At 39.6% G+C, this 27,913-nt stretch overlaps 1 protein-coding gene across 3 annotated transcripts in view; it reads left to right on the top strand.

Moving 5' to 3' along the window:
* The window catches only part of VWF (von Willebrand factor), a 127,747-nt gene that overhangs the window by 66,550 nt on the left and 33,284 nt on the right, over nucleotides 1-27,913 (top strand). For all 3 annotated transcript variants that reach the window (XM_064701787.1, XM_064701788.1, XM_064701786.1), the window contains exons 28-37: nucleotides 1,506-2,851; nucleotides 3,312-3,431; nucleotides 4,655-4,798; nucleotides 12,358-12,501; nucleotides 13,610-13,774; nucleotides 16,052-16,095; nucleotides 21,217-21,394; nucleotides 25,106-25,326; nucleotides 26,244-26,436; nucleotides 27,230-27,571. In XM_064701787.1, the coding sequence (XP_064557857.1) occupies nucleotides 1,506-2,851; nucleotides 3,312-3,431; nucleotides 4,655-4,798; nucleotides 12,358-12,501; nucleotides 13,610-13,774; nucleotides 16,052-16,095; nucleotides 21,217-21,394; nucleotides 25,106-25,326; nucleotides 26,244-26,436; nucleotides 27,230-27,571 (2,897 nt within the window). The remainder of the gene's footprint in view (nucleotides 1-1,505; nucleotides 2,852-3,311; nucleotides 3,432-4,654; nucleotides 4,799-12,357; nucleotides 12,502-13,609; nucleotides 13,775-16,051; nucleotides 16,096-21,216; nucleotides 21,395-25,105; nucleotides 25,327-26,243; nucleotides 26,437-27,229; nucleotides 27,572-27,913) is intronic.

Raw genomic sequence — 27,913 nt, 5'->3', positions numbered from 1 at the left:
TTGGACTGTCCAGTAAGATAAGGAGAATATATGGACTAGTTCTGTTCCACCTGCCTGAGTGCAGGCACGTTCTTTCCTCTGAGAAGCGAAGGTTCTCAGGGCTGGAACACCTCCTGTGAGGAAAGGCAGAGAGAGAGATGGGGTTGTTCAGGATGGAAAAGAGAAGGGTCTGGGAAGATCATAATGTAACCTTTAAGTGCTTCAGCCTATGAGGAAGATGGGTACAAAATTTTTAGCAGGGCCATTTGGGGCAGAACAAGGGGTGATGGTTTTAAGCTGAAGGATGTTCAATTTATATGAGACATAAGGAAGAAGTTACCAAAGGGATACAAAGGTAAAACACTGGCACAGGTTGACCAGAGCAGTGGTGAATGTCCCATCTCTGGAAATATTTAAGGTCAGTCTGGACATGGCTCTAAGCAACATGATCTAGTTGAAGATGTCTCTACTCATTGTAGGAGAGTTGGACAGGATACACTTTAAAGATTTCTTCCTGCCCAAACCCCTCTGTGATTCTAGGAAGTAAAGAGAAATGCGCAGCCAGGAATTAGAAGGGCAGAAGTGTTAAAGCCTTGCTAAAACTGGATGAATTTTAAATGAGTTCATAAAAGGTGGAGGGTGACAGAGGTGAAAAGCTCATGGTGGTGCAGAAGGATGAATAGTGGAAAAGATGAATCAGGGAGGGAAAGAAAATTGGGAGCTGAGGTGGAAAGGGCAAAATGTACTCCTGGAGGTGAGTAGAAATGGTGAGGGAAGACACAGGACTAAAAAGAGTTAACATCTATGGTTGAAATAAAGCATTTAATGTGAGAAACTGGACTGAAGAAGAAATCATGGTGAACAATTGGAAGGTAAAAGAGATAAAAGAAGGAGTGGAGGATGGACATGTGCCAAAGCTGTATCCAAACTAAAATGAAGTCAGGAAAAAAACCACCAGGAAAGTAAAGCACTTCAGAGGTAGAAAAAAGATTGTTAATTTCAGTAAGGTTAAAATCTGTGTAAACTTGGCCCCTGCACAGAGTTTGTTGAGTCATATCAAAGGTAAAACATCTCTCCTACTCTAGGATTTTACACGGTGTTCACTGCCTGCAGTTTGCGTCATGTTTTGGTTCCTTGTGAAGCAGACCAGATCAGCCAGTTCAGTCCACCAGTGGCCTGTAGGTTGCTGTACTGCTGATACTCAGTCGTTCCTAAACAGTTTCCAGACACAGATTTTAACCCCTTCTGCCAAAGACTATTCTAAGGAGTTTCTTCTGACAAACACACTGTAGTTGGTCACGTTTCCTGGATCTAAACAAACATCCATGAATGCAGGGGATTTAGGTGTACAATATCATGTGGAAAGTTGAGAGGAATTGGGGTGGGGGTAAAAACCATTCACATTATGTTTTGGTTTCATTGTGGTTTTGAGATGTTTGGTTTTATAATGTGTGGATGACTTGTTGTTATAAGCATTGCTTTTTACAGTTAAATTTGATGTTTTTCTAATTTGATGATTTTTGTAGTCTGTGTGAAGGAAAGAACTTAACCTGTGTGGACTGTGAGCCCATGGAGGACATCCAAACTCTGACAACACCTATTCCAGAGGAGGACATTGAACTACCAGCCAGTGCATACTCATGCAGCAAGATGATGGACTTGGCCTTCCTGATTGATGGCTCCAATAAACTGTCAGAGGATGACTTTGAACAGCTGAAGACTTTCATAATTGGTGTGATGAAAAAACTCCACATCTCCCAGAAAAAAATCCGAGTGTCAATTCTGGTGTATAGGGCTGGTCCCACCATTTATCTTAATCTTAAAGATATCAAAACAAATTCCCAGATGAGAAGAATTGTCCAGAACATAAAATACACAGGTGATAAAGAAGCATCTGCCTATGAAGTCTTTAAATACACTGCATTGCATGTGTTTGGAAAAGCAGAGAGGACCAATGCTGCCAAAATTGCAGTGATATTTATAGCAAGCAGGTCTCAAAAAAAAATCCGTGACATGCTTGGGTTTTTGAAGAATAGAGACATCACAGTAATACCCGTGGGGATTGGGCCACATATCAATGAGGAGCAAGTCAAATTCATGGCAAAAATTTTTCCAGGTAGCAGAGCCTTCCTAGTGAGCAATGTGTTGGAGCTAATGGATCACAGAGATTTCCTCATTGATCACCTGTGTGATCTGGGACCTCAAGAAAGTCTTCTGTTACCAGCTACATCTGCTCCAGCCATGTCCAGTGTCATATTTCCCCCTTTGGGACTCACAACCTCACCACCTCTTTCAGAAAAGTCCCATCCCAACAGGCTGGATATTGCTTTTATTGTGGAAGGATCTGACAATGTTGGGGAGGAAAACTTCAATAAGGTCAAGAAATTCATTGAGAAGGTCGTCACAGGAATGAACGTGGGACAGGAGAATATTCATGTTACAGTCATGCAGTATTCAGAGACTGTCAGTCTGGAGTATTCCTTTAGGGAAATACAGTCAAAGGAAAATATTATCGAGAAAGTGAGGAGTATACCCTACCAGGGAGGGAGGGCTACCAACACTGGCAGTGCCCTTGATTATATTTCCAAACATACATTTACATCAGTGAATGGGGGCAGGCAAGATGTTCCTCACTTGGTGTATATGGTGTCATCCAGTCCTTCCACTGATGTTATTACACGACCTCCCAGGAGCATAAATGTTATTCCCATAGGCATAACACCCAGTGCTAATATCCAAGAGCTCAGAAAGATCAGTCAGCCTAATGACCCAATTATCTTGAATAGTTACAACAGTCTTATTGAAGAGGCACCTGAATTAGTGCTGCAGTCGTGCTGCACTCATGGGATGAGATTTTGGACTGAAATTACAGGTAAGATGGGATGAATTTTCTGTGTGATTTCTTCTTTCTTCTGTTGGGTCTCCTCTGTTTACCCTGTGCATCACTGAAATTTGAAGGGTTCCCTTATCTGGTTTGGTGTCTTGCTCTCCTATTCCATGTTTTTTGTTTATTTTTGTTTTGTTGTTGGTTTGGGTTTTTTTGTTGTTGTTGTCATCTGCTGTTTGTTTTTTGTTTTAGTCCACTGACAGTAAAACAGAATCAGTAGAACAACAGGAATTGAAATATCCATGTATCCCACTACATGAATATGACATGAATCTCAAGGCTTTCATTCAAGGGGCATCACTAAATGCTTCAAATGGTCTTTATCCTGTTCTGTTTTCCCAAAATGCAACTGTACCTACCCTTTCTCCTTCTACCACACTAGCAGATATTAATTTTTGTTATTATATATAAAATAACTTTTTTCCCTCCCCCTCTCACCCTCAAGAGTTGTGCAACAAACCTATGGACATCATGTTTCTTCTGGATGGAAGTTTGAATATTGGAGCATCAGAGTTTGAGGAAATGAAAAGCTTTGTGCGGGCATTTATTGAAAGTGTTGTGATTGGTATGTATCTGCCTTTCAGCTAAAACACAGAAATATATTTTGTAAAAGAAAAGAATTTGCTTGTAGGCTCATTGGAGGTTTTTCAATTCTTAATTTTAAATTGCTCATTCTCATCCCTTAGAGCACTGACTGCCCAATGTTTATTTCCAGAACACTTGTGGGAAGGCTGATGCTTTCTGGGTGTGCTAAGCTCACTGTGCTTGTAGAGTGTGTACTGATAGGGGAGTACACCTCTGGTCAGGCCATTCCTTATCTTTCATTATCAGTGCAGCCCCCCTGGCGGAATGCATTGTATCCTGCGCATACCTGAAGGGATCATGTAGCACAGGGAGCAGTTTAAGACATTGTATCAGTTGTTCCAAGTTCATCTGGGTCCTGTGTTTTCCCAGTTGTATTTAAAAAGCATGGTTTTCTTTTTTTTTTTTTAAGTCTGAATTATATTTTTTTGATCCAGCATTAAACCATTTCCATGGAGCAACTGCTGTTTTTGGTAGTGTTCATATATATATGTTTTACAAAGCATTTATAAAGACTCGTTGTGCTCTATACATAAATACCTTCAGTAGGAGGCCATGAAGAGAAGTATAGCCAATCACTATAGACAACATTTTGCCTGGTTTAATTTTGCAAATCTGGTATTTCAAACTGTCTATATAAATGCACTGTTATTAGTTTTATTTGTACTTCTTACATAATGTATAATCAGGATGTTAGAGAGGACAATAATTTCATTCCCCTTCACAGGTCAAGCTCCCTGGATTCACTTTGTTCCATGCACATCACTCCAGTGCTGTATGAGAGAGAGAATTGTGCATGAAATAATCCAGGGAGCTTGGCCCATCTGACAAATGGAGCATCAATCTACTGCTTGTGCAAAACAAGGTGCATGTTAAAAGAAAAAAAAAAAAAAGAGGGGATGTTTAGATAATTTTAAAATGGAAAAGAAATAATCCTGAATGGAGATCAAGGAAACAAAATTCTCCAGTTAATGTCATATTGATCTGGGCTAAAATACTGCATGCTGACTCCTGATAGAAAAGCAGCTGTTTACAGCAGTACTTGGATGTTTTTTCATCAGGGAATAGTTCACTTTTGGTCTTTTCACATTCTGATGGAAAACCATTGTCCGGTTGTGCCTAATGTAAATCACAATGCCAACGTTTCTTTAGATTTATTTTAAGACATTCACATGCACTGCCTAAAGTCTTTATTTTCTGCTTCAGGCAATTCTTCAATTCATGTATCAGTTCTTCAGTATGCCAGGGAAAATAATCTAGAAATTTCATGGAACATGCCTCAAGAGACTGACAGGCTTGTAGAGATGGTGCAGTCTATTCAACAAAGGGAGCAAGGTCCTACCAGATTAGGTGAGTGATATTGTGAACATTGGTGTTTAAACAAGGGGAGGAGCAAAACCACATGGAATGCTAAATACAGGCTGGCTACAAGACCAATTTATGTCATTGTGGTGGCATTTCCTGTTAAGGTTCAACCTCTTGTTATGGTTCAGTTTTCTCTATTAAAATGTATTTATAGGTTACAAAAATTGTGGTTTGTCTTTAATGTATTTTGGAAAGAAGCCTTGAAGTAATGCTCAGAGTATTTTTCAAGCAAGCAAAGCATAATGAAGAAGTAAGGACATTGATCATTTACCTTTCACTGCTGGTTAGTTGATTAGACATTTAGGAGCAGAGCTGCACATACTGTCTTCATGAGCTGCCCTTACCATATGTTTGTGCTAAGGCAGTGTAACCCATCTGGTTGAAAAATAGCAAAACAAGAGTTATATTCTGTGTAGTTCACTTCCTTTACCCAAGTTGCCATGCTGGTTCCACAGGGACTTGGGCTGACACAAGACTGGGGATGGTGCCAGGGAGCAGAGAACAAGGATTGCTTAAGACAACACCTCAGCTGAAGAGTTACTTGTGAAATACTATCCTCTGTTCCAGACAGACAGGTCCACTTCCATTTTCATGTGCGAAAAAGCTTTCCCACTGGTCTGTGGAATCTTGGTGCACACACAAATATCAGTTGCAGGGTTCAGCAAAAAATTATTCTCCTACAGCATCTCACACCAGCTACCCTGAGAATTTTGTTCTTCTGGATTGGAACGACATTTACTCTGGCAGCCACCTAGCATCAGGGTCCTTTAAGGGCTGAGGAATATGCAGATTTTTGGAGTCTTTGGACTATAAAGAGTTATTTGTACAGAAAAGTGCGAAATAAAACCTGACTTCCATAGTTCACAGGAGGATTAGCTCTGATTGCTTTCTCAACCTGGAGAAATAAAAATACCAGATGGCTGATGAGACTTCTACAGGCTCGTTGTGGGATGAATTGTTGCATACAAATAGATAAGTTTTGTGAAGCCTTCTATGTAACGTGTAGAGAAAGCCTCATGGAACTGCAGGATAAACAGAGCAAACACAACCTTTGGGAAATGAAATGGAAGAGGCAGCCACATGACATCCTCATTAGTGATTTGTTTATGTCTCATTGGAAAATGCTCAGAGACCGTGATCGAGGATGTGGTATAATGAATGAAAGTGAAATAGAGTAGAAGTAGTTCCTCTCAAATGAAGTCATGAAAATGTGGTGCTGTGTTGCACCTTGTGATGTGTATGAATATGGCTGGCTGTGCAGGAGACAGCATTCCCAGGAAGTGCATGGTCACTCAGGCCCTTCTGTCTGTGCTCGGGCCTCTGGAAATGCAGAGGCTGCTTGACAAATGTAGATGGCCCAGTTTGGATGCTGCATTTTCTTAGGAGATCTTTTCTAGCCTTTGCTTGATCTGAATTTACCCATCAAAAAATATCATTGCTATCAGACCAGAGCTGTTTCTTCTTATTTGCACTGGCTACCTGATGGTAGAAGAACAATTCAGCGAAATCTTTATTCCCTCTTTGTTGATTCAAATTGTGCTTTTTTGGTCCAAAAAGTTCTATGTGCAGAGGGCAATTGTTGCTACCACTGCAAAAATCCTACTGTAGAAAGCATTCCCTTTCCTGCATTATTTAGCCATAAGGAAACTCCAGGAGAGATTTTAGTAAAAAGAAATAATGAAAAACTACTGAGTATGTGAGGGCATAAAAAGAACAAGAAAGAGCAGCTTATACCACAAATCTTTCCCATGCTTGTGCAGTGGGGCCATTCAATAACATCAGGCAAATCTTGGCTCCAATAACCTATCAAGAAGCACCTCTGGGGCTATTCAGATGTCATGAAATAGTGTACAACTTCACATAAGAAACAACCAAAAACAAAAAAAAAAAAAAAAAAAAAGGAAACTAACTAAACACAAAAGTGATGTGTGCAAGACAACTGAGAATCACGTAAATGTGTCTCTGTTCACCATTTGTGGCTGTTTTGGAGAGTCACAGGGAGCAGATTGAGCAATCCCTACAGTAAATACTGTTTAACACTTTACAAAAACATTATTTTGCTTCCTTATAGCCCTTGTAAAAGTTGCTCTTTTAGGCTGACATTTTCCTGCCTCAGCCTCAGATTTTGGAGGAAGTATGTTCCATGTGACTCAGCTGTATAAAAGCATCTTTAGGGAAAGAAATATTTCCCCCCTCCAAGAAAAAAAAACAAACCTTAAATTTGTATTCTTCCTCCAACTTTCCATCATTATTAATATATTTGATTAGTAGCATTCAGCTTTGCTGTCAGGATTCAGAAGGTATCAATGTCTTTCTCCTCAACCTCCCCTCTGGTTTTGGAAGCAAAGGCTCCCCATTGTGACCGTGTTCACAGGGGATTTAGGTTGAGGGAAGATGAAGATTTGACTCCATGTTTCAGAAGGCTTGATTTATTATTTTATGATATATATTACATTAAAACTATACTAAAATAATAGAAGAAAGGATTTCATCAGAAGGCTAGCTAAGAATAGAATAAGAAGGAATGATAACAAAGGCCCGTGGCTCAGACTCTCTGTCTGAGCCAGCTGGGCTGGGATTGGCCATTAATTACAAACATCCAAGGTGGGCCAATCAAAGATCCACCTGTTGCATTCTGCAGCAGCAGATAATCAATGTTTACATTTTGTTCCTGAGGCCTCAGCTTCTCAGGAGGAAAAATCCTAAGGAAAGGATTTTTCATAAAAGATGTCTGTGACACCCCATAACACTTTTCCTTATTCATATCTCTCCCCAAATGTTGCACTCTATATTGAATTTCCAAAATCTTGCCCCCTGTCACCCAAAGCCAGCAGCTGTCCTGATCAGAGGGCTCCCACCCACCGACAGAAGCCTTCACTTGTTCCCCACAAATATTGCTGAACTGTTGGTGCCAGCTCCTTTTTGAAGCCATTTTTAGGTACCACTAATATCTTCCCCAAGCTGTTTTAATTCACTGCCCTTCAGGGGATGTTTTCGTTTGCTTTTTTTTTCTAGTTCATTTCTTACAAGGTTTGCGAGTTAAATGAGCTTCTGGTGGAGTCTGGCTTCATCAGAAGCCCTTGGTGGTAAGAGAAATGCAGGATTTGTGACCTGTAGAGGAGATATTTTTGAGGCCCGTCCAATTCAGTGGTGTGGGACTGATAGATTTGTGCTGTTCATGAAAAGTTCAGCACACGTTAATTAATGTGTGTTAATGCCAAAATGTCAATATTCATGTGCCAAGAACTGACCACCTAAAGCACTGTGGGATCAGTTTTCAATATGTTGCAATATTTGTTTCAAAATGAAAATAATCTGCTATTTTCAGTGAAAAAATCCCAATTCAGTGCAGTGCCAAGTGAAGAGCCTAAATTAAGATACAAAGATCAGCTTCAGGTTTATGGACCTGGTCTAGTGGGAGGTGTTCCTGCTCATGGCAGGGGGGTTGGAATGAAATAATCTTTAAGGTCCCTTCCATCCCAAACCATTCTGTGATTTTATGATTCTATGATTATCACTGTAGAGAGTTGTTCCTGGTTAGACAAATCCTTGGTTAACTAGTTGCAGTCTGGAATACTTACACTGTCCAGACAGTGTTGGCTGCTTCTGTATCAGTTCCGGTTCTGAGGGACCATTCCTATTTCGTTCCTTTCCCATACTGCTTTCAGGATTTGTGGGAGATTAAAATCTCTTGTGGTACTTTTTTTTGGTCAAGATGTTGCAGAAATGTTAGAAAAAACACTGAGGCCACTTAAGGCACAGATTATGAGTTCCCAGCAGGAACCTCCATCTAATTGAAATCCCTTGTCTGTCACAACTCTACAGACCCAAAGAAAATAATTGCAAATGTTTCTGTTAGGAAGTTTTTGCTTTCCCTGAGGCATCCACCAAAACATTAAATGTCTGCATGTTCAGATTGGCTAATTCTGAGATGAATCTTCATTTTTATTTCTTGGATATATTTTAAATATTTCTAGTGCACTTTGTGCTCATTCAGTTAGTTCCATGATGTCCATGATTGCTCCCAATCCAATATCTGTGATTCAGATTAACATGCCTTTTTACACATTTTAAATCTTCCATCCAAATCATTAATGAAACTATTTAATAAGGTAGAATCTAGTGTAATTCCCTGTAGAGTCATAGTAAACACCTCCAAACCTATTCAACAGATTGTCTTTTGTCCTTAAAACTTGTTTATGTCCATTTAGTCCAGAGGCAGGAGCCTCTGTTTGAACCATTCTGAGTTGTAACTTCAGAATACAAGTCTAAATTTAAAATCTATCAGGTGTCAAGTCAACCAGGAAAAGGCTCTTAAGCCTTTTCTGACTCTCAGAATTTCAGCATCAAATGTTCATAGTCATTGTTTAATGATTATTCCAAACATGAGCACTGAAGGTCAGGGAGAAGATGCTGTTCTGTGCTTGGATTGATTGGTCTGTCCTTTCTAAAGAAGCCTGTATGGTTCAACTGGATTTTTGCTTTTCCTTTTTATTTATTTGTATTTTTTCCCTGGACATGCCTAGTGAGTGGCAGTCATATCCTACTGACTGAGCTGGAAGGCTGCTGGGGGCTCACCACTTTTGGTGGGCTGAAGGAAGGGCTAAAATGAGAGAAAACAACTGGGGATAGAGGAATATGTTCCTACCCATGGCAGAGGAGCTGGAACTGGATGATCTCTAAGGTCCCTTCCAACCCAAACCATTCTGAGATTGTCTTTATGTTTTCATGCTGTGGAAACTCTTTACAGTCTTAATAAAGCCTTGTGCACGGTGTTGTTTAATTCAGTGTAAATACTCATATTTACTTTACTGATATGAAAATGTCAGGTCTTTGTTGTGTTGCAGTCTCTCAGTAGGGAAATGTTGAAGTTGGTTGATTTTACCTGTGAATAGTTTTTATTGTGGCCTCTGAGGGATTTGTTTTTTCTGTCTATGGTGATATGGAGAGACAAAGAGCTGAGAAGTGACAGCTTCCAGCTTGGGATATGATGTCTTTCTGAATCCCTCTAGCAGGACAAAAGCGTTCATTTGATGATGTCTTCAGACACCTGGCTCTTTTCTCCAGTGCTGGCTTAAAAATAAAGGGAGAAGTCCAAAGAGTTTTTACTGTGCTAAATCCAATTTTCCATGCATTAAATTAACTACATGGAGTAACTGCTTTTGGGGCCTTTGAAATAGTCACTGATTCTATTACAACAGTACTTGATTTCATGATGAGGAATTATAAAAAGAATGGATTTTTTTTTCAGTTTGCAAATATGTATGGAGTTTCTGAACATTTTTAAAATTAATGTGAGAAGAAGAAAAATGGAGCTGGACTGGCTGCTGACCACACCAACCATGCAAGAGTTAAAGGGTCATTAAAAAAACCAAGAAATTTCAAGTACTCTTCACAAATGAATGAAAAATAATTTGTTGTTCTTACTGCACAAAAGTTTATCTTAAAATGTGTTTGAAAGTTAAATGCTTTTTTTTGGTAATTGTAGGACCAAAGGGGAATGAGTCAATCTTCTGGCCATCCAGTGCAAACAGTGACCATCCAGAAGCAATCTCAGGAATATTGAATATAGTTATAATATATTTATTTGCTGTATTTTGTTTTATCCTTAGTTATTTCTAGCTAATGTGCCATTCTATATCTAACATTTACCTTGACAGACACAAAATCATTTGTAGAAAGGATTGTGGGAAAGCTGTGAACATCATGAGGTAATGCCTGAGGTTAGTTATTTTTTTGTGGTCAGGAACAGTAGCTTGTGAAATGCAATCATCACCTAACAAATAATGGTGTTTTAAAATGTGTTTTGTTGCAAGTAGAAAAACATCCAAAATGTCAAGGTTTTCACTGAATATCCAACTGCTGTTGCCATGGTATAGAATCACTGAAGGGTTTGGGTTGGAAGAGACCTCAAAGGTTGTATTGTTGAAGCCCCCTGCCATAGGCAGGGACACCTTGCACTATCCCAGGTTGCTCAGAGCTCCATCCAACCTGGCCTTGGACACTTGCAGGGATGGGCAGCCACAGCTTCCCAGGGCAGCCTATGCCACTGGTGCCTCAGCACCCTCTGAGTAAAAAAGTTCTTCATCACATCAAATCTAAATCTCCCCTCTTTTATTTTAAAACTCTTCCCCTTGTCCTATCCCTACCTACCACTAAAATAAGGTGCTCTCATTCTTTTTTATAAGCTCTCTTTAAATACTGTAGGCTGCAGTGAAGTCTCCCTGGAGCCTTCTCCAAGCTGAACAATCCTAGCTCTCCAAGCCTTATCAATAATCAATGTGCTGAGTGAGATTCCTAAAGTTTGTCCATGCTTGCAGCAGCTTGGGAAAAGGGTTTTTTCTTCTATCACTAAAATGGTGTTAGTGATATGGTGCAAGAAGATATCAAGTACAATGTGTTCAGGTGCGCTGAGATGTACTGGGGCTGCACTGGTGAATTATCTGCAGGTTGACTTCCAGTGTTTTACAAATGCATTTGTTATTATAAATTCCTCAGGCAAACCTGTTACAGTAAATTCTTCAGGCAAAGCTATTTTTGCTCCACAGTTATTGCAGATTACTCAGAGGAAATACTCTTTCAAGTGTTTATTATTCACCAGTCACTGTTTTCCCTGAACATCACATCAGTCACCCGGTTTCATTTCTACTTCCTGACCTGATAACTTCCAAGCCCAAAGAAGCTTTTAAGAAAGCTGCATATCATGATTCCCAGTGTAAATATTTGTGCAAGTACATGTCTAAATGCAAGTGCTAACAAACTACTTTCTTGCTGAGGTCATAATTATCAACAAAATTTGCTTGAGTGTTCGCAGATGTAAAATGAATGGGCAGCAGCTTCCCTTTTAAGCTAGTTTGTGATTTGGTAGCTCAGGTAGAATTTCTTTGCGAGTTTTGTGGGGTTTGGTGTGTTTTGTTTTGTTTTGTTTTGTTTTTATTTTAATAAGGATTACCTGGTTGTATCATGGATTATACAGAGTTTAAATTTCAGAAAGTTTGCTGGTAGTGTTGAGGCAAGGTAGGCTTTTCACACCCCTAGGGAAAGTTGGTGAAATTAAGGAAGCACTAGATCTTTTATAGGAGTCAGAACAACTTGTGTGAATAACTCAGGATGATGCCAAGCTGTGTATCAGCTCGCCACTGGATGTCAGTGTTGCTCGGCAGTTTGAAGCAGGAATATAATCTCTACAATATCTTCTGTTCTTTAAGGCTGGAAATACTTCTGGGAAAGGTAACTACTTAAGTGAGGAGCGTAACTTTGTTATCATGGCTAAGGAAAGGGAAAAAAATTCCTATCACTGCAGAGACTGGGATAGTCTACAGGTGGAGTCCTCCTGTGTTTGGATGTCTTAATAAATACTGGAAGGTTTTTAATAGCTGTGATCTTTTATGTAGCTGCAATAAATCAGACATTAAGAGTCTTTTAAAAATAAATATTTTTCATTACCTAATAGTGTAACACACGAAAGCAATATAAAATTTAGTTCCGTGGTCTCCTGTGACTTTTCTATTATATCTCTCATTTCTCTCTTAATTTCTTCCTAGGAAATGCCATTGATTTTGTGGTCCAGAATGTGATGTCAGAATCTCATGGGGGCAGACCCAGCGCATCAAAGGTTGTGATTGTCATCATGTCGGCGAGCTCACAAGATGCTGTGGAGGCTGCTGCCCTTTCTGCAAGAGTGAACAGTAAACCCCGTTTCACTGTCACTATTTATTAGTAGAGTTGCTATTATGTTTTAAGTAATGAGCTAAAACAAAAGATGGAAAAACAAGACACTGGTGTGTTCATATAAGTTCTGGAGTTACTGTGCATAGTGTTGTGGTAAGGAACAGATATGAAAAAAACATGGCCCATGAAGATGCCTTTGAGGTACTGGGAAATCGAGGACCCATCTGCAATTAAGGCTGACAGCTTCCCCAGGACTTACAAATTAGTAGCGTATCGTTTTCTGCAATCGTGTGGGTAGACAAGAATAACAGAAATGGGATCTAATATCATAAATTCAGTATTGTTGCAGTACAGTGAAACTTGAAAGGTTCAGTCTAGTAATAATAATAATGATAAGTAGAAATAATCATCATAAAGATAATAATTATAATAATAATTAGAGGTTTTTATCAGATTCTTCACTGACCTCTACAGGAATATACTTTTACTATCAATGTGCTGCCTGATGATTTTTCAAGTTTTCTGGCTGTTTTCTCAGTAACTCAGGTTCCTCAGGTTGCTCTGGGAGGTATTGAATAAGGCATGGACTGTATTACAACTATCAACTGTTATTTTTAATTAAATGGTTTGAAAAGAATCCAATTGCTGCGTAACTGAAGAAAGAAAACAGTATATTGAGATTCTCTTTTTTTTTCATTAAAAAAGAGTGAAGATGTCATTAAGTCTACAGCTGCGTTTTGTTTTGTTTAATTTCATAATAAGATCATGAATGATCTTATTATGCTTAGGACTAATAGAGCTCATTTTAGCTAAGAGAGAGATTAGAGCGGCACCATTTCAGCCCTTAGTTGCCTTTAGCCAATGTGAGGGAAATGATGCAAGTAACACATGAAAATTAAGTGTTGGAGAAAAACTTTTCCCAGTTCTGTTTTTTTTTTGGAAACAAATGAAAAAATAAAAGTGATATCATCTTTGAGTTGGAAAAGACCATTAAGATTATCATGTCCAACCATTAACCCAGCAGTACCAAGTCCCACATTCTTTAAGTACTTCCATTCCATATCCATAAGCAATGATTTTCTCCTGTGCCTTGCCTATTTCAAACCCTTCCTTCTCTTTTCCTAGGAGTATCCCTGTTCCCAGTTGGTATTGGGAACAGATATGATGAAGGACAGCTAAGGACTTTGGCTGGGCCATCTGCTGCTAACAGAATCATGAAGCTCCAGAATTTTGAAGATTTATCCACTATGATCACATTGAATACTGAATTTATCAAAAAAGTGTGCATGGGTGAGTCCAAAAATCATGACCTTGTGTCTGGAACAAAACACAAAAATTGAAATACAAAACCAGATGACTTTTCTTGATACGAGAAGGCAATCAGATGCTCTGTTGTGAATGTTCCACTGACAACCATCACAAATGCTGACCCTAGACCACCTTCATAACTTAGGTGTGAAACCAAATTCCAGCCCTTTAAATATATATTCAGATGCTATTCCAATTAGCCCAATTCCAGCGAAGTTTTTAGAACTGCTTGGGCCTGAACTTTCAAGCTTCTGTCTTAATAAAAATCAATCTTGGTAAAAATCTTGATAATCAGTACTCAGGACTGGTCAATAACTGAAGGACACCAGGAAAGTTGAAGCTGTCATGAATGAATGAGGCATGTTTCAGAAGTTTCAGAAATGTTGTGAGCAAAGATTTCAAGTTATGTGTTTTTCAGACATTGTTATGTGCATGTCTACAGAAAATTCAGCCAAAATAGAAGGCAAAAAGAAAAATAATAAAGAATTTCCTTTCCCAGGGAAACAGATACTGGGGAAAAAAAGTGTGAAGTGTTTTAAACAAGCATTCACTTATTTATACATGACAGCGCTTCTTCTCTAAGGAACCTTGCTTTAACACTGACCAGGATTTTACTTCTTTACCTCCTTGATCTGGATATAAATATTTGTCCCTTATCTTGTTGTTGTTCTTCTTGTTCCAATAACATCCACATGTTCTCCCCACAAGCCACTGCCTCGTGGTGTTAGTCATTGCACAGGTTTTTGCCAGCATTATGAGGGCTTAGTTTCATCTCCACTACAATAAATGGACTTTTTTTTTGTGGAATCAAGGAGCTATGAGAATGAGGAAGTTGCAGAGTGTTCACAGTCCAGCTTGGAGATATCCGATCAGCCTCCACTGGGATCACTTCTGGCGTTTTAAAATCTCTCCAGAGAATCAAACAGCTGCCATTTTCTAGATTTAAACAGCTGCCATTTTCTTTCCTCTCTTTTAAAAAAATTTTTTAAAGATGAATTTCCTCTCTTCACACTGTAAAATGTGATTTTTCTTGCTGTAAATTACATTTATCCAAGATTTAGGATGGAGAGCAGAAATTTGGAATGAATAATTATTTTCTTATAGCAATCTGTGCTATAACCTATCAGTACTGGAGGTGAAAGCTTTGTATTTTTTATGAAAACTTTTCCAACAGCTCAAAAAGCTGTTGAACTATAGACAAACTTGAACTATAGACATATTCAGCACCTAAGATCTGAGAAATTTAGCTCTCTTGCTGATGGTGAAGACTTTGCTAGGGGGCAAAAAAACAATACTTTTTTTTTGTGGGGATTAATTTTTTTGTTTGGATTTTTTTCCTGTTTGTTTTGTTTTACATAAATTTCATACAATCTGTGAAGCATAATTTTCCCCTCTTGACTCATACAGTTAGATTTCTCATGCCGAGGGAGTCTTGCCTTTTGTATGGAAGTGTACCAAAAATAATACCATTTAAAAAAGGTTTTAAAGAGTTCCTAAATGATTTCAAAATACATTACTTATCCTGGAAAAGACAGAGCAGAGAGTGTATATAGGGGTAGCATAGTCTAGTATTCTACAAAGAATTTGCTAGTCAGTGTCTTAATATCCTAGAGATTTTGTCATGCCATGGTACAAAAATGAAATTGCTTCCAAAATATCTTTAGGTTTGTAGTGAAAGCATACGAACATAGAAGCTGTAATTCAGTGTATACCCTGTGACTGTTTAACTGATTATGTGAAAAAAATGCTCATCACAGTCATAGCTAAATGTAAGGAAACTGAATTTGGGTGTTCTTATTACAGCTATTTGTGTAGTTATGCTGTATTGATCTTCCTGAATTTAATAAATGTGAGTGTGGAAATTGTCATTACTTGCTAATTCCCAGGAGTGTCCTCAATGGATCACAAGACTGTGAGGTAAGGCTGGACTGTGCCTCAGAGCCAAAGCCATGGTCATCCTTTAAGCACCATCTAGGCGGAGCTGTGGCTGTACAAGAAGTGCTGTAGAATTGCAGCCCAGTTTTTGTTCACAGAGTATTCTGGGACCACGGTCATTGTTTATGCCTTCTTTGACTTATTCTTATGCTCTTTGGACAAATGCCTGCCATCTTCAGGTAGGGCACACACTCTAGCACAAAACCCCCAAACTTCTCACAACTTAAATTAAGCTTTTTAGTAAGCAATCTGTATTTTGTGATCATCACTTAAAAGGCTTGATAAGGGAATGGGATCACTAAAAGATGTCTGCTTCTCTTTCAGACCCAGTCAGAGAATGCATAGATGAGGATGGAAACAAAAAGAGAGTAAGTGCATTGCCTGCTTTGGCCATATGGCTTTTAAGTTGCAAAGTTTGTACAAGAACATGAATATCTTCACAGTTAACCTAAAACAAAAAGCATGAGACAATATAAAGAATGATTTTGGAAGAAGAAAATGTTGGATTTTGAACTGGTGGCATAACTTTGCATACAGAGGAGGCTTCCTTTAACATTATCTCATCTTGCAGTGTTGAATGTTATTGAAGTCAGTGCAGAACCACTGCAGAACAGTGACAATGTTTGTCTTCCCTGACAGCAAAAAATGCATTTTCATTTCTTGGTGAGAGGACTTCTGGGACAGAAGTGGCCAGATAAAGGTGCATGTGCAGGGACAACCTCATTGTCCAGCCACTGTCCTTCTGCTGAAATTACAAATACCTTGTTCCTATGGCAATTTTACAGGAAGATAATTATTGTGTGATAGTTATTTCTCTAGATAAAACCATTTCTTTAGCAAGGAAATCAAATTTCTTGGAGTTTGTTTGTGCAAAAGTTCTCATTAATCCTGAGAAAATGCTTAGAAGTGTAAGTAAGCTTGTCTGATCTCTCAAAAGTGATCCCACTCTAAAAAATTGATGTTCCAGATGTTATAAATGGTTCAGATTCTTCATCTTAGGTGAAATGCCAAGGTTTTTCAGAGTATATCGTACTACATGCATTTAAAAATATTAGTGTACGCTTGAGCTGTGTTTTCTAGTAGGGATCAGTTATGAGTTCTACTCTAGGATTCATCTTGGAATTCCAATACATAAAAAATATTCCTTTGGTTTTTCCCTTGTGAAGACATGACTGTGAAGGAAGGGTATGGCTAATAAGTGAATATGAATTACCTAAACACAGGAAATATATCAAAGCTGCTTTATGTAGTTGGCCTCAATCATCTGATCAGAATACAGAAAGGCTTTAGCTGAATCAGACACAAAGTATAATCTGATGGCTTTGAGGCTGACAGCTTAATTAAGAAAAAAAAAAAACAAACAAAAACTAAACTTGAAAAACTTCTTTATTAAGAAACAAAAAATCAGATTTTGTTTGAACTGAATGTGACCAAGCCTCTGGGCTCCTAGAAGCAGACATGGTTATGTATAGACAAGTGCTGGGAAGGCTAAACTTGAGTTTCAGACATGTCAGGTTTCATTTTTGGGGGTTATAAACTTAAAGCACAATTTCTGTTCTGGCTGAAATGCTTTTAGAAGGAAATAGACTGGCCTCCAGTCCATATGAGCCACACTTTCAAGTGGCATACTTTAGGGGGATTTTGAGTTGCCTCTTCTGTCAGCCAGGAAAAATAGGTGTTGGAACGCACTGTGAGGCCACAGCCTTCTGGAGCATCCTTCCCATGGAGCCTACAGGCCACTGTGGAAGTTCCTGCCTCTGTGGTGCAGCATCCTCTGCTGTGGCTCACTGGCCCTAAGGTGCCACTGTTCTGTTCCCCTCTTCCAGCACAGCCCACAAATTCACAGGAAGGAACAACCAAGGCTCTTCCTTCCCTGAGTCAGACAACACAGGCTTTTATATCGGCTTCATAATCTTTCAGGCATTGCTCAGAGAATTCTTCCAGGAGGCTCAGCTCCCCAACTGGGATGTCTGTCACACACCTGGAGACTGTGAGAACTGGTCTCCTGCAGTTTGAGAGGAAATCTGAGTTCTCAGGATCAAAAATCTCAGCCTAAATCCTATCAGTGTTTGGAATATTATGATTTGTTACTTTTTCACGTTTTGTTTTGTTATTACCCCTACCCTGGAAGTGACTTTGGAAGGAATATTCTTGATTAAGGTAATTGTTAGTAGCAGATCAAATGTGCTGGATCGGGCCAAAAATCCATCCAACCCCCTCTATTGTGTGGCCAAAAATAGGAGCCAGGGAAGCAATGTTAACAAATATGTATAAAAATTCCCTGAACTGTCCTAGCCATAAACAATTTGTTACTCTGGGCTGCAAGTGGCACCTTTTTGTATTTGCTAATGCTTGATAGTTTTGTCCTTTGTGAGTTTGTTCAGCTGTTCTTTGAATCCTTGGAAGTCTTTAGTACTCATCAGGTCCAGTGGTGAGGAGTTGCAGGAGTGCCAAACATAGGCTGTGTAAAGAACCGCTGGTTTAATGTTTTAATTTGGGGGTTGGCAGAATATCAGGACAAGTATAATAAATTAGGTATTGATTTGGGGTTTTTTTTTTACATAGTTAATTTTCATTGTTAGTCTTGTTTTGAAATTTAGAAGCAGGCATAAAGGTGGTAAAAAAGTGTAGGTTTTTGTTTTATAATAGTGATATTTCCGCATGAAGTGATATGTAAAGCAATTTGCATTTCTAGGCTGTTTAAGGTGGCAAACCCCATGTTCCTGAGCTATTACCATGACTTAGTATTGTTGAGCTCTTGGCTTAAAGAAGAGACAAACAAACAAATAACCTCATCTAATCTAAGAGATGACAGCCAAGGGAGCTGCTGAGGTGTGTGGGTCTCTCTCCTGCAGATGCACAGCAAGACACAGAGTGTGCACGTCCAGGTCTGTTGGTTCAGAGCTCCCTCAGAGAGGAAGTCTGGGGCTTCCTGCAGTGTTCTGGCAGACTTATCCTTCACAGTTTGGAAACACTGATTTTGCTTTCCTTTCTGTCCTCCTTTGCTGCTACAGTTTCATATCAATTGGGATTTGGGCTCTCTGTCTTCAGAGTCCCTGTGTTTTTCTCTGCACTAAGATTCTTGGGGGTTTTTTATCCCTCAATTTTAATTTTTTTTAAATGTCTTGTGCTTTGCTGTTCTTGTCCAGCTCTTAGATATTTTCTAATAAACGTCCTATTAAAGAGTGACTAAAACCAATTAAGTATGTATGGAAGCCAGACTTGCACAGCTGTATATGTACCCTTCCAGGTGCTTCCACTTTCAGTGAGCTGTAGGAGGGACAACTGTAATCAAAAAGCGTTCTATCTCTTTCTGTAAAAATACTTTTGCTGTCCTTAAAGCTCCTCCTATTACTTTTTCATGGCCTTCTCTAGGCTCACAAGTCTAAAAAATGTATTAAGCAACTTTCAGTTACCTTCTCAAAGTCCTGAAACATATAAAACAAGTCCAGTAAATTAACCTGCATTTAATGTGTAATTTTTTGTTGCTGCAAATCTGGCAGCTCTTGTTTAGACTTGATGGCATCCTCTAGCTCAGAGATACAGAGTAATACTTTCATAATTACAAGAATTATCCGTGAATGATGTTGTTACCTAGGTATTTTTATCTCTTTTTTCTTCTCTTCTATGGGAATGATGGTTAAACTGTGGAGGACAGGATGGAAGATGTCCATACCCAGTATCAATTCTCTTTTCTTCTCCACATTTCTGCTTGTGAATATCAAGGAATGTTACCCAGCTCACAGAAGCACCAATTCACTTGTACTGGTGTTTCTGGATTCACCTCTGGAGAGAACTCTGGGAAGTGCTGTTTCCCACATTTGGAGGTATTCCTGGGGATGCCCACTTCAGGAATACTTCAATGCTGTTTTAAAACTCATTCAACCTGCTTATGGACTTTAGAGCTCTATAGGATTGGAGCCAGAGAGCTTAGCTTTCTGCAGACAGAAATCTTGAGACATTGCACATCTATTTCTCTGTCATTTATTAGTACATAATCCCAGTGTCTTAAAATTCAGACTGTCCTTTAGAAAACAGGAATATATTTTACATTTAATTCTTTAGCTCTAGAAATCCACTGTGTACATGTAATAATACTGATCTGTACAGGAACAATTTTCCTTTGGGAAGATAGGAGCTGTTTTAAATTTTTAGAGTTGACAAAATACAATATTCCACGCTTTCCTAGTTTGGAACAAATAGTAATTCCTGCTGTGCTCTGACCATCTGTGGCTTATGAAAAGTAAAGGATTTGAAATTTAAAGTAAAGCTGAGGGAAAGTCTTTGTTGCTCTGCTCTCAATGCATGTTGTAGGACGGCTAAGCTCTAACTATAGGTGGTTGGAATAAAATGTCTCCTATTGTAGACTGTTACCTTTAGCATGGAATTTCAGCCTGCTTCTTAGTGTTTCTAATATAAACTTTCTCATCCTCATGAAGTCCTTAATAAAGCACATTCCATTTATTTTCCCAAGGCTAATATGAGTAGCACTGCTGTCAGGATCACTTCACTTTCTGGCTGTAGTTCCATGATGTTACACCAGTAGTTTGTATACAGACGCAAACAGGACGGGGCCACTGGAAACAGCATCTTGAGCTTTTATTTTTCCAGCATCATTCTCATTACATTGTTATGACAATGAAGAGAAAAGATGCTACAGCTCGCTGCTCCTGCAGAAAGCCAAAGAAACTTAGTGTTACAACATACCATAAGACAGTCTTAATCTCAGTCTCAGCCAATCACATAGAGCAAAAGCATATTGACAGTAGTTCTATCTGATAATCTGAAGCACATGTAATTCTGATTAAAACAATAACGGCCTATTCTCCAGCACAATGGCTTCTTTATAAGACACAAAGCACAGAGCTCTATTCATAATTAACCTTCTAAAATGTACACTAAATATTGTATTATTAGTTGCAACTTAGAAGGCCTATCTACACAGCTCTTATTGTTCTATTTCCCATGTCTTCGCTACAGCTTAGAAAACTTTTCTGCTGCCTTAGCACTGTTCACAAATCTGCTGTCTGAGGCCTGTCTTTTTACCACCTTCCTAAAACCTTCTGATTTTTATGGATTCCCACAATTCCCCCTCTCTGTTGATCTAAAAAGAAACTTTCATAGCAGTGTCGTTTATTACTTGAGTTTCATAGCCCTACTATAACATTTTTGCTTACTATCTGCTTGAGGCCTATTCTTGCTGACACTAAGCATTGCTATGTTACAGCACAGCAACTTAATGCTGTGAAGGCCTAGTCAGTGAAAAAGATATGAATCACGTCTGACAATAGTTACAAGTCATTGTTCAAAAGACTCTTGTCAATTCCAGGGTCTTAACTCAAAACCTTCCTCCCTTTCTGTACTTTCATCCGTCATTTCCATGACGGATGAAAACCTTCTGAATTTTATAGAGTCCCACACCATGACATCAGCCAAACTTTGCATTTGAAATGGTTTTAATTGTTCCATATCTGTGTTTCCCTCCCTAGCCTGGTGATAAATGGACATTACCAGACCAGTGCCACACTGTGACCTGCTTCCCAGGAGATTACACAGTTCTAGAGAGCCACCACATCAACTGTGAGAGGATGCCAAAGCCTGTGTGTCACAGCAGCCTTCCTGCTGTTAAGGTGGAGGAAACTTGTGGCTGCCGATGGATGTGCCCATGTGAGTATCTGTCTGTGGGTGCCTCTCCCGCCCCATCACCTGAAATGTTTTGACCACAAATGTAATGCTGAGTGGAACTTCTCAGCCGCTGGACACTTCAAAGGTGACCAGGGTGGCAGGAATTGCCATTTATTTGTTATACAGACGTTTAAGCAAATAATTAGGAGTGTAAGAGCCTAACTGATGCTGGAATGCCTAATGCTACTTGCAAGTTCAGGGCCACTGATTTTTTTGCATTAGCAGAATGACAGTGTTTTATCAGGGAATCTCACACTCCATTTCCAAAGCTGTGTGAGCTGGGAAGGAAGAAGTACAGGAGAAACCAGGAATTTATCTCAGCAAGCTGAAAGCAAGCAATGGATTCTTGGTCCATCTTGGGGCTTAAGGGTTTGGCCTTCCCTCAGTCAAGGAGGTGTAGTACAAAGACATGAGCAAGAAATTCTCTCTGCCACCAGATAACCTCACACGGAGTATCTGAGCAGAAGGCTGAACACTGTGTGATTGGTGCCTGGGCTGGGATGACAGGAACAGGAATTAAGTGCATCCACTCACATTTACAGGGTTAGAGGGATGCAGCCCTAAGGCTAGTGATCTATTTATTAAAACATAAGTGGGTTTAAATCTAAATTAATGATTACTTCTTAGAAGTAGATCAGAACTCTCCATATATACACACACCTCCTCTTCACAACATATAAGCTCAATTTAAAATGTCCTCTGCTGAGCTGGCTGATTTAAGTACAATTTCTTCCAGACACTGCATGAAATACCAAAGCTCATAGCTGGATTTTGTTCCCTGAACTCTTGGACATACAAAATTTTTTACACCCATTGTTTTGGCATTTCCTAAAAGTGTATTGGGTGATCTAAATGCTTAACACTTGAAATCTAACGTTTCTGGTTTGCTACAAGGATTTTGAAAAAGTAGAAATATCTAAAATACTTGTAACTATCCATGTGAAGATGTTTAAAAGGTAGTCTTAGTGATACCTAGCCTTAAGAAGTGTATCTTTATTAAATTTCTTGATCCTAAACACATAGCTAGCAACATGAGGGCATTACTTTTGACATGCAAGACATACCTTCATAAAAAACCTTCTGAAAGGAGTAAATGAAAATAACTTTTTATACTGTTAGCTGATTATCAGGAAAAGCCCTATAGGTCACTCAAGTTAAGATGAGCTAAGAATTGTCTCTTTGTGAATTTAATGAGCCATGGTACTCCATTTTTTTTTCCTGAGGTTGACCAACTTGTGAGGGAAAAGTAGGTAGCTTTCATGTTGCAGAAGGAGGGAACAACCCTCCCCCCACCCCCAGCAGATTAAAAACCCCCATGGGTCAAGTCCTCTTTTAATGACTGCTCAGTGCTACCATGGTGATTCTGTGCCAACTAAAGCAACATCCGTAGCAGCTGGAAAGCTTGATTCTGTTGCTGTGAAACAAAACTCTCAGCAATCAGAAAAGCAGGGATGGGCATAGCAGAGGATTTGCTGAGTAGGAGCTCTGTGTGAGGCAGCACCTCTGTTGTTATGGAAGGAGGCTCATTAGGCACCCATGAAAATGCTGCTAAATTGACACATGATTCACTCATTTAAAGAGCTATAACACAATTTCCAGCCTTGTCTTGACAGTGTGGATGATGTGACAAATGCTCCTGCAAACAGGAAGTCCTTGAAAAAGTGTTCTTAGGTCATCTGAGTTCTGAGGATAGTTCAGGAGTTACGCTGCAAAGGTGCTTGCTTGCTGAACTAGTTACCAATTTTACAGCAGCATGATTTGCAATGTGATTCATGGCTGTTGTGTGCTCTTAGACTATTCTGAAATGGATCACATTAGTGTATTTTGTGCTACAGAACTCCTTGAGAAATGTAAAAGGATTCCCAGTATCCTTAAATTTTTTGTAATGCTCATGAGTAAGTAAAGATTGAGAAATGTGGTTTTATTGCTAACTCATTTCATTGTTATTTATGTATGAACATTATAAGCATTTATGGTAAAATACGTGTGTTGATCTGTTAGAGGGACGGAGGACATTGCAGAGGGACTTGGAACGGTTGGATGGATGGGCAGAATCTAATGGGATGAAGTTCAATAAGTCCAAGTGCTGAGTCCTGCACTTTGGCCACAATAACCCCCTGCAACGATATAAGCTAGGAACGGTGTGGCTGGACAGTGCTCAGGTGGAAAGGGACCTGAGGGTGCTGGTTGACAGTCAGCTGAACATGAGCCAGCAGTGTGCCCAGGCGGCCAAGAAGGCCAAGGGCATCCTGGCCAGTATCAGGAACGGTGTGGCCAGCAGGAGCAGGGAGGTCATTCTTCCCCTGTACTCAGCACTGGTGAGGCCTCACCTGGAGTATTGCGTCCAGTTCTGGGCCCCTCACTTTAGGAGGGATGTTGAGATGCTTGAGCGTGTCCAAAGGAGAGCAACGAGGCTGGTGAGGGGCTTGGAACACAAGCCATATGAAGAACGACTGAGGGAGCTGGGGTTGTTCAGCCTGGAGAAAAGGAGACTCAGGGGTGACCTTATCACTTTCTTCAACTTCTTGAAGGGTGGCTGTGGTGAGCTGGGGGTCGGTCTCTTTCTCTGGGCAACAACAGACAGAACAAGAGGACACAGTCTCAAGCTGCGCCAAGGGAGATACAGGCTAGAATTAAGGAGGAAGTATTTTACAGAAAGAGTGGTCAAATACTGAAATCATCTACCCAGGGAGGTGGTGGAGTCACCATCCCTCGAAGAGTTTAAAAAAAGACTGGATGTGGCACTTGGTGCCATGATCTAGTTGAGGTGTTAGAACATGGGTTGGACTCGATGATCTTAAAGGTCTCTTCCAACCTAGAATTTCTGTGATTCTGTGGTCCTCCAGTGCTCCAAGGGGCAGGCTCCCTCCCTCCCTCCCTCCCTCCCATGCTGTTTTTCTTGGGAAATTAAATTTGAAGGTCATTGATTAGGAAAAAGATTATTCTCAGCTAGAAGCAAAGTACTGAATTACTAACAATGGTAATTTCCCCCCTTACATGTTTTGCTGGCATTGATTTTATTGTCCTTATTATTCTTCAAGCAAGAGATTTGAAAATATATGAACCAGGAGCATCAGGTTTTGTTTTGGTTCTTCTGGGATTATCATCTTCCTTGTTTTCCAGTTTTTGAAGACAAGAAAGTGTTTATAACCCAATGACCGGGACACTGAGCAACTATCAGCAGGCCGTTGGTTTATCGTGTGCATATTATTTTTCTGCAGTTTTCCTGTTTCCTGTCTGAAAAACAGTCCGTGGATGTCAACTTCTGATAAGGGTGAAATAGTGTCATTTGGAATCAAATGTAACACTGTATTGAATATCATGCGATGCAAAGGTTGAACAGAGTGTTACAGTCTTTCTACAAACAGGAAAGGGATTTTCCCTGTTTAATTTTTACATAAAATCTATTACTAAATCATATTGAATGTGAATAAGTTTTAGGCAAAGGGATTTTTTACAAGTTTATCCAAATAGTTTTTAATACTTACTGTTCTCAGACAAAGATATTGCAAAAAACCTCCATGTGTGATGAAGTATTTACCAAAGTTTCTTGTCAATGTTTGCTGCAGCATTTGCAATTCATTACTTTCTCCTCTTTCCCAATTAATTGGTTCCCCATGCCCACAACAGTTGTGAAGAAACAGTGAAATTTACAATGTTTTTACTTTTTTTGTTGTTGTTGTTTATTTTCAGGTGTCTGTATAGGAAGTTCATCTCAACACATTGTCACTTTTGATGGGCTGAATTTTAAGCTGACTGGCAACTGCTCTTACACCTTATTTCAAGACTTGTACCATGATGTTGAAGTCCTGCTCCATGAGGGGCCCTGCAGAGCAGCACCCAGGATGAACTGCATGGACTCCATCGAAGTGAAGCATCATGGTGTAGGAGTGCAGCTCTTCAGTGACATGGCAGTAAGCAAACACCATGAATTCATCTGTGTATTGTCTGCTCATGCTGCAGAATTCAAGTTATGGGGACAAATTTCATCTCTTGATCCAGTTTCAGCCTATTTTTAACATCTCTTCTCCATTTCATGATACAATCAATGTTTGCTTAATGAGCCAGACAAGTTTCCCCTCTTGTTCTCCCTGTTGTGCTGGTGTGCCAATGTCAAGAACATGGGTTTTGGCAATGTGTCCCTGACACTTCTGCCAGAAAGGCAGGATTACAGACAGGACATACTGCATGCTGATTCCTCTCTTTTGGTCCCTCACACTATGTTTAGTCCATGGGAGAGTGCTCTGTCCCTCACAGAGCTGTGCCTGACTGGCCAGCTGAAGGTCTAGGGAGTTGCTTCTCACCTTGTGTGCAAATGGACCTCAGCATTGGAAGAAAGGCTAGCTTAGTATGCATTACATCTGTTTCATAGGCAGAGAATATTCAAACTCAGCCCATGTTTCAGCCTCTGGCTGCTCAGACATACAGGTGTTGGCCAACTTGCCAAAACGATCTCTTCTGACTCATGCAGTAAAACAGAGTGGACCAAAGCACCTACTGCAAGTTCTGCATGGTGCTGGACAGCCTTGACTTCCACTGAGGCATCATTTGAACCTTGTAATATGAGGTTGTTAGTCTGTAAACATGTGGCACTCAGAGAGTGTGCTTATATAGGAAAATGTTGGAAAAGTTCATGTAATTCACAGGATGAAGGTCAAGTATTTCTGTATATTTTTAGACTCAATAGAAACCTCCAGCTGGCAAAATTGTTTTTAATGTCCAGATTAAGGTATTTGTCAAGTCAAAATGTGCTTCAACTGTAAAATTGGGTTGATTTGTAACTGCTTGCTAGACCTGATGTGATGACCTCACCTTTTTTTTTTTTAAACAGGTGACTGTTAATGGTGAAAGGGTTTTTATCCCCTATTCCAGCAGCTTGTTTGAAATCACTGCCTATGGAGAAATAATGCATGAAATCAAGTTCTCTCTTCTTGGACATAATCTCACATTTACTCCAAGAAACAATGAATTTATTCTTAGACTTAATTCAAAGAGCTTTTCTTCAGGAACAAAAGGGCTTTGTGGTAAGTTTGAAAGTTAGTAAGCTAGTACTTTTAACAGCTTCCTATTTAGTCTTGAACTTCTATTTATTTATTGCAATTTGTGAATCTCCAAATCTGTAAACTCTCTGGGTGAACTGGTCCTACACTTTTGGGGGAATACTGGATGTCTGTGTAGGTTTTTCTACTCTCATCCCCAATGTAACAGCTCACTGATGCCCAGTAATACTTTAGAAAGAACAGCAGAGACAGCTTTCTGTTTTTTCTTGCTTCAAGTTATCTTTTCAAGGAGATTTGTGCTTTTTTTTGGATATGGGTTTAGTTGTAGATACTTATGAATTCAGTTCTGTGAGAAATCTGACCAGTGCTTGCAGTGAAGGTGAAAAATCTGAGAGAGCAACTGCTATCTGGGTGAGTTAATTCTGCAGTATCCTTAGTGATGTAATCTATACAGAGATCGTACCTCTGTGGCTTGACCTGTACCTCCTTTAGTGAGGAAATGAGAAACAAGACCCAGGGTGTTTAGGCCTCTGTTGACAACAGCTATAAGGAATATCACTATTTCCTTGAGCCACTCCAACCAGCGTCATCCACCCTGTTCCTGTTTTTTTCTAGGTTTATTATATTGCTATATTATATTATATTATATTATATTATATTATATTATATTATATTATATTATATTATATTATATTATATTATATTATATTATATTATATTATATTATATTATTATTATATTATATTATAATATTATATACTATATTATAGTGCAGATTATTCAGAGATTTTTCTTTTCCTGTTACTCACCCTGCCAGGGCTGTGTGACCAGAACCACGTCAATGACTTCACGCTGCGCAATGGCTCTGCCACTGCTGACAGCAGCGTGTTTATCCAGGACTGGACGGTGGCAGAGCTGGGCAAGGTCTGTGACAGCCGGAGGGAGGACAGGTGCTCCAAGCGCACCCCCGACTACTGCCGCCTGCTGCTCTCGGACCGCTTTGCGGAGTGCCACAGGATCATCACCCCCAACATTTTCTATGAGGCCTGCATGGAAAGCAGCTGCTATGAGGAGGAGGCCTGTGAGATGATCACTTCCTACGCTCACATCTGCAGGGAGTATGGCGTCTGTGTAGACTGGAGAGCACCTGACCTTTGCCGTAAGAGTTTACTCTGTGCTAAAACTGATACAGAAATTGCCCTGCTTTGGGGCATTTCATCAGTGTAATATTAAGTTTTTGAATGTTCCAAGTCAAGTTTATTGTACAAGTCGTATTGCAGATCTTGTAACTGGTTGATCACCTACTAAGCTGAATGTTATGAAAGAAGTGTTTCTTGGTACACTGATAAAATTCCAGACTAGGGAGAAATAAACTGTGAACAGATAACCACAGCTATGTGACAGTACCTAGCACTGCAGCCACCAAGCCTTTGTGGCACCAGGTTTGGGCTGAGAGTCTGCTAGGCTGTTTTATCAGCAGATATCATTGCTTTTGATGCGG

Source organism: Zonotrichia leucophrys, chromosome 1A, assembly GCF_028769735.1.
Source record: "Zonotrichia leucophrys gambelii isolate GWCS_2022_RI chromosome 1A, RI_Zleu_2.0, whole genome shotgun sequence".
NCBI classification, from domain to species: Eukaryota; Metazoa; Chordata; class Aves; order Passeriformes; family Passerellidae; genus Zonotrichia; species Zonotrichia leucophrys.
The sequence above is the reverse complement of the archived record's forward strand: the minus strand, read 5'-3'. Positions and strand labels throughout refer to the sequence as shown.